Below are 5,822 nucleotides of genomic sequence, written 5' to 3' on the forward strand. Positions count from 1 at the left end.
GTCCACAGGTGTTCTGGTCCACAAGTCCACAGGTGTTCTGGTCCAACTTCTCCACAGGTGTTCTGGTCCAACCTGTCCACAGGTGTTCTGGTCATGTCCCTGTGGTCAAAACTTTTTCCATCTTTTCTAGGGGTAATCTTCTTTTTGTCAGTGACAGTTTCATTTTTTATTTTTGGTGAACCAACATTTAAAGCAAGGACTAATTTTTAGGAGTTAATTTGAATATTCGTACTTTTTCCAGCATCAAGTTATTCGATTGACTTGTGGATTTAATGAAAAGTCACCAACAAATCTGTCCCCGTCTGTACGTCTAAATAAACTGATCAGTTTCCTGTCTGAGCATGAGATCCTGCTGATGGAGTTTAACCTGAGTGGTGGTTTTTCTTTGCAGAACTTTGAAGCTGCTGTTCAGGTCAACGTGTTGGTGAATGGACAGACTTGGGAGGAGGCTCCAGATGTTGACAGTAATTCAAGCTTTAAATCTCTTTACAATGAGCCCAGTAAACACACCGCCTGTGGAATGAGTGAAGAGCATCCCCTAAATGAACTCTCTGAGGTCAAGCTCCTCGTACGTTATCGCAGTTTGTTTCTTCTCTCCAACTCTCAGCGGAGGCGATTGATCTGGAGAGTCTGATGGATGACAGCATCGTAGAGACGACCAGACGGCGCCGTACCTACCCCACAAAGATCCTCCCTCATGTGGTGCACGCTCTCAAGGCTGAACGCAGAATCATGGTGGGTTGAACTTTGTTTCTGACTTCTGATCAACACGGGAGTGAAGCTTTAAAAGTTCAATTCACACAATTAAAAACAGAAATGTGTAGCCATCAGTTCACAGATTCAACAGATTCAACAGATTAAATCAAGTCAGTCACATCAGAAAAACTTGTTTAAAAAATGAGCAGTTATATTTTTATACTTCTTTAATGATCCTGTGTAAAGTGTATTTGTTTGGTTGAATAAATAAAGATAAATATCAGTGTGTCACACAACAACACCCGGAGCTGAAGGGACCGCTGCGCACGTTAACATCTGTTGTGTTTCTGTTGCAGGGACTTTATGAGCTCACGGTCAAACCCGAGGACTTTGTGAAAGATGCAGATCAAGGTCTGATCACACGCAGTCCGTTAAATCTACTTTCATGTGTCTGATTAATAATAAGTCCATCCATCCATCTGTGAGAGGCAGGGGACACCTGGACAGGTCTCCAGTCCATCACAGAGACAAACATCCATTCTCTCTCTCACCTAGAGACAATTTAGAGTCACCAGTCAGTCTAACATGCACGTTTCTGGTCTGTGGGAGGAAACTCGAGTACCCGGAGAAAACCCACGCAGCACGGAGAGAACATGCAAACTCCACCCAGAGAGGTCCCCGGCCAGGATTTGACCCAGCAACCTTCTCACTGAGAGGTTACAGCTCTACCAGCAGGTCCACCGTGCCGCCCTCTATGAACAGATTAAACTCCAACATTGTAGGAATGCTTTATAGGTTTTCACCTAACCCTAACCCAAACCATCAAACGCAACCTAACAAAGTTGAGTCAGTTCCTCTGGATGGATTCTTCTTGTTGAAACGTTTCTTCTTTTATCCAAAAGACTTCTTCAGTCTGAGGAGCTGCAACAAACTCAGTGTTATAAAAAGCACCTTCTCAGAGTAAGGCTAATAATAAGACTCCAGCTTTTGCAATCCACCTTCAACATCACCCAGTCAGATTTGTTCCGTCTCAAACTTGTCCTAACGCAGATAAAACCAAAGGGATGCTTTGTTCAAACAGGAAGTTGGTCCCAGCAGTTCTTCTTCCGATTTTATCCTCAAATGGTGTCCCCACTGAGTTAGTTGATTCCTTTAAATATTTGAGTATCTTGGTCGACTCGCATCTCTTTTAAGCTCCATGTGTTAAACCTAGTAAAGAAACTGGAAGTTAAACTGGTTTTGTTTTAAACAGATCCTGTCTAACTCTGAACCCTGAGGAACGCCTTGTATCTGTGACACTTGCCTTCCCTCCATTGATTACGGTGACATTATTTACATGAACGCTCCTACAAGCACCCTGCAGATGTTGGGTGCTGCAGATGTTGGATGCTGCAGATGTTGGATGCTGCAGATGTTGGACACTGTCTATCATGGTGCACTAAGATTCATAACTGGCTGTAACTACCGTACCCACCACTGCACCCAGTATTCACTGGTTAACTGGTCACCATTAACTTCACACAGACTCTCTCACTGGTACAGTTTCATCTTTAAATCACTTCCTGGTCTGCTGCCTTCATACATCTCCTCCTACATGTCTCTGTGTGAGTGCAGCTACAGCGTGCGCTCTCAGGACATCATTACCTGCAGTGTTCCCTCAGTGAGGACTGAACTAGACAAAAGGACCTTCTCCTACTCCGCTCCTGTTTCCTGGAATATCTTGTAAAAACATCTGAAGCTCTCGACCTAAGTGACTTTAAAACCATGTTAAGTTCCTGCAAAAGTCAATGCAGGTGTGCTCCTGTTTTTAGTTTTCTATATCGCCTTGTGATCTAAATGTTTTTTGCTGCTGTTCCTCTTGAGTGTCCTTTTGGTTGCCATTTTGTTTCGAAGAATCCTGAGAGTTTGAGCAGGCGATGGGGGAGAGGGCGGACTACAGGAACCCCGGGAGCACCATCAGTCTGGTTGATCCACTATGAGAAGGTGCTGTTTATAAGACTGAGTTTGTTGAGGCTCCTCGGACTGATGAAGTCTTCTGGATAAAACAAGAAACGTTTCAACAAGAAGAATCCGTCCAGCTCTTCGTTGCATCAAATGCAACATTTCTTGCTCTTTCTCTATTTTCCAGCAGAGGGCGCAGTTTACATTTAAAATGTCCTCAAACTAACTTTTTGTCTGTCAGACACTTGTAAGGACAAAACAATGTAGATTCTTGAATTATATTTAACCAAAATGAAACATCTAAATGTTTTGTCACATGAATACGTTAGATATTTGTTTGAGATGCTGAGGAATACTTTGTGTGTTTAGCGAGTCAAGTTGGGCAACTATTCTTTAAAAATGTCATCACGTGAATGTTTTAAAAGTCCAGAGATTCAATTTAATTCCAATAATTCAACCTTTGACCAGTCAGACAGGAGCTTTAGCTGCAGGAGGAACAGAGGAGACCTTTTCCCACGTTTCAGTTCAGCTGTGCACGTTGCAGCCGTTGGATTTCTCTCATTTTCTAATAAGGAGGACGTGTTTGTGCATCAGACTCCGGGAGGTTTCAGTGAAAGTAAAGCACCTGAAACAGAACACCAAGGACTGCGCTGCACGTCTCTCACAGCTTTAAGTGACAGATAAAGTTTGTTTGCACGTTTAAATAACAGGATGTGTTTTTATCATTTCATATTTCAGCTCAGGTGCATTATAATCAAGTCTTTATTGTTATTAATATGTAGGTACAACATTCTCTAACTGTTAATAAAATAAAAGTTAATACAACTTTAGTCCCAGTTAATTTATCTAGTTTGAGTCCAAGTTTTGTTTGGATGCTCTAAATTTACAAAACGCTCAATATTAAAGTCATATTTTCAAAATAAAAGTAAACCGGAACATTTTAAACCCTAAAAACGGAGAAGTCGAGTCAAATAATCTAAGAGCACGTTTACAAACAGCCTCGGGTCGTGATCCTGTCTAAAGTATAAAATCAACATAATTATTCATTCATTTGAACTGCAGTAAAAAAGTGAAACATTCTTTACCCACTAATTATATTAGGAAACTTTTCACATCTTGACAAACTTGAACTTTAAATGTTTTTTGGTGCAAACAAAAGTACAGCTGTTTCCCACATCTTCGCATCTTTAATCGTCTACAAACGTACAAATTAAAGCAGAACATGGACGTTACTATTTGTTTGTTTGTAGGATTATATTTTATCTAGAGATGACTATCAACTCTCATCTTTTAAAGGCTAATATACCATATCCATCCCATATCCATACCCATACCATATCCATCCCATATCCATACCCATACCATATCCATACCATATCTATACCATATCCATACCATATCCATACCATATCCATACCATATCTATACCATATCCATACCATATCCATACCATATCTATACCATATCCATACCATATCCATACCATATCCATACCATATCCATACCATATCTATACCATATCCATACCATATCTATACCCATATCCATACAGTATCCATACTATATCTATACCCATACCCATACCATACCCATACCATATCCATACCATACCCATACCATATCAGGTGGAAAAAATTAGATTTAGCAACTGCTCTGACGTGGTTTTCTAACTTTAGTCCAGCATCGACTTTGAGCCCCAGGTTTGTAACAGCTGGTCTGATGTACTGGGCCAAGGAACCAACATCTGCACTGGGAGTCCCAGTGGAGCTTCATCACCATCACCTCAGTCTTTCCCTCATTGAGAAGTTCACAGCCATCCAGGCTTTGATGTCCTCCAGACATGAATACAGAGGAGCCACAGAGTTAGAGCTTTATCTTTAGCAGGACATATATCTGTGTAATATAGAATAATAATAATCATATAATACATTTGAACGTTTCAGCACCAATCAAAGAAACTGTCCAGATGACCCGACTGAAAACTGCTGGATTGTGTACCTGGATTATTGAGCATGGACTTTGTTCATAATGCATTTAATTAATTAATTAAAAAAAGAGGTGAATACTTTCATTAAAATGGGCAAAATAAACAAACAGAAAGACGGAGAAGAATATCCTGATTCAACTTTCATTTTTCAGCTTCTGTTGGTTTTTTTCTGCTTCTGAAATGGAGATTAAATCTGAAACGGTTTGTTCGCAGGATTAACCTTTAATCTGGTTTTGTGTTTCCTCAGAGAGCGTGATGAGCGAAGTGTCAGCAGCTGCTCCTGCGGTGGTCCAACAGGCCATCCAGATTATAAAGGTGACCTCCTCATCTGATTAGTAATCTACGTTTAAAGCCTTTTTAATCTGAAGGTGTTCTCGTGTGTTGTCCTGCAGTCCATCAGCATCCTGCAGAAACAGGCTGAAGGTCTCTGTGAGGTCCTCAACACCAAGCCCAGCCTCGCCTCCCTGGAGATCCACCAGGAGGTGCTGGGTCCCAGCAGCCAATCACACGCTCTGCCTCCTGGCGCCAGAGTCAGGCAGCCAATCAGGAGAGCCGTAGAGGAAACGACAACCACAGAAGGCTACGTTCCCCAGGCCAAGAAAACAGGGTGCATCATGGGAGAGGACGCGTCACGCACCGCAACAAGCTGCTGAGACGTGAAAAGGTTTGGCTGCAGAAGTCGAACTCTGCAGGTCGAGGAAAGTTTTGTTGTAAAAGCATCGAAGCTGTTCCCTCACAGCACGAGACCTTTCTGCAGAAGTTAAACTGAACATATCTGATTTTAAAAGTTTGAATCAACTGATTAGAAACTAAAACTACAAAAATGTTTGTTCATTAAAATAAGTACTTTATAGATTTCTTTATTTTTGTTTACAGCCTGTGATTATTTCAATTTGTCTGTGCTAAAGACGAAGCTGCGCGTTTATTTAGGATGCATTTCTTTTTGAAATTATTCCTACTGACCAAGATGTGAGGAAGGAAAAGTGTTTTAACATGAAACCAGTGCAGCAATGGTTGAGTTGGGTCAGTGGTAATGGTTTGGTTCTGGTTGGGTGGTGGCGTTAAGTTTTGTTGGGTCGTTTTGGTTTAGTTTAAATTGTTGCTTTGGTTTGTTCTAAAAAGCTGTGGTGTGTCTCTGACTCGTTTTGTTCAGGAAACGTTGGTCGGGTTCACAACTGTTAAAACGTTTTAAGTAAAT

General features: G+C 41.2%; 1 protein-coding gene across 1 annotated transcript in view; it reads left to right on the top strand.

Annotated features, from left to right (window-relative positions):
* The window catches only part of nsl1 (NSL1 component of MIS12 kinetochore complex), a 6,135-nt gene extending 839 nt beyond the window's left edge, over positions 1 to 5,296 (top strand). The window contains exons 2-6 of the mRNA XM_037685975.1: positions 392 to 464; positions 608 to 735; positions 1,053 to 1,107; positions 4,872 to 4,939; positions 5,017 to 5,296. Coding sequence (XP_037541903.1) covers positions 392 to 464; positions 608 to 735; positions 1,053 to 1,107; positions 4,872 to 4,939; positions 5,017 to 5,277 — 585 coding nt within the window. The 3' untranslated portion in view covers positions 5,278 to 5,296. The remainder of the gene's footprint in view (positions 1 to 391; positions 465 to 607; positions 736 to 1,052; positions 1,108 to 4,871; positions 4,940 to 5,016) is intronic.
* Positions 5,297 to 5,822: the final 526 nt, after the last annotated feature.

Source organism: Nematolebias whitei, chromosome 12 (assembly GCF_014905685.2).
Source record: "Nematolebias whitei isolate Nwh7 chromosome 12, NemWhi1, whole genome shotgun sequence".
In the NCBI taxonomy this organism is placed as follows: Eukaryota; Metazoa; Chordata; class Actinopteri; order Cyprinodontiformes; family Rivulidae; genus Nematolebias; species Nematolebias whitei.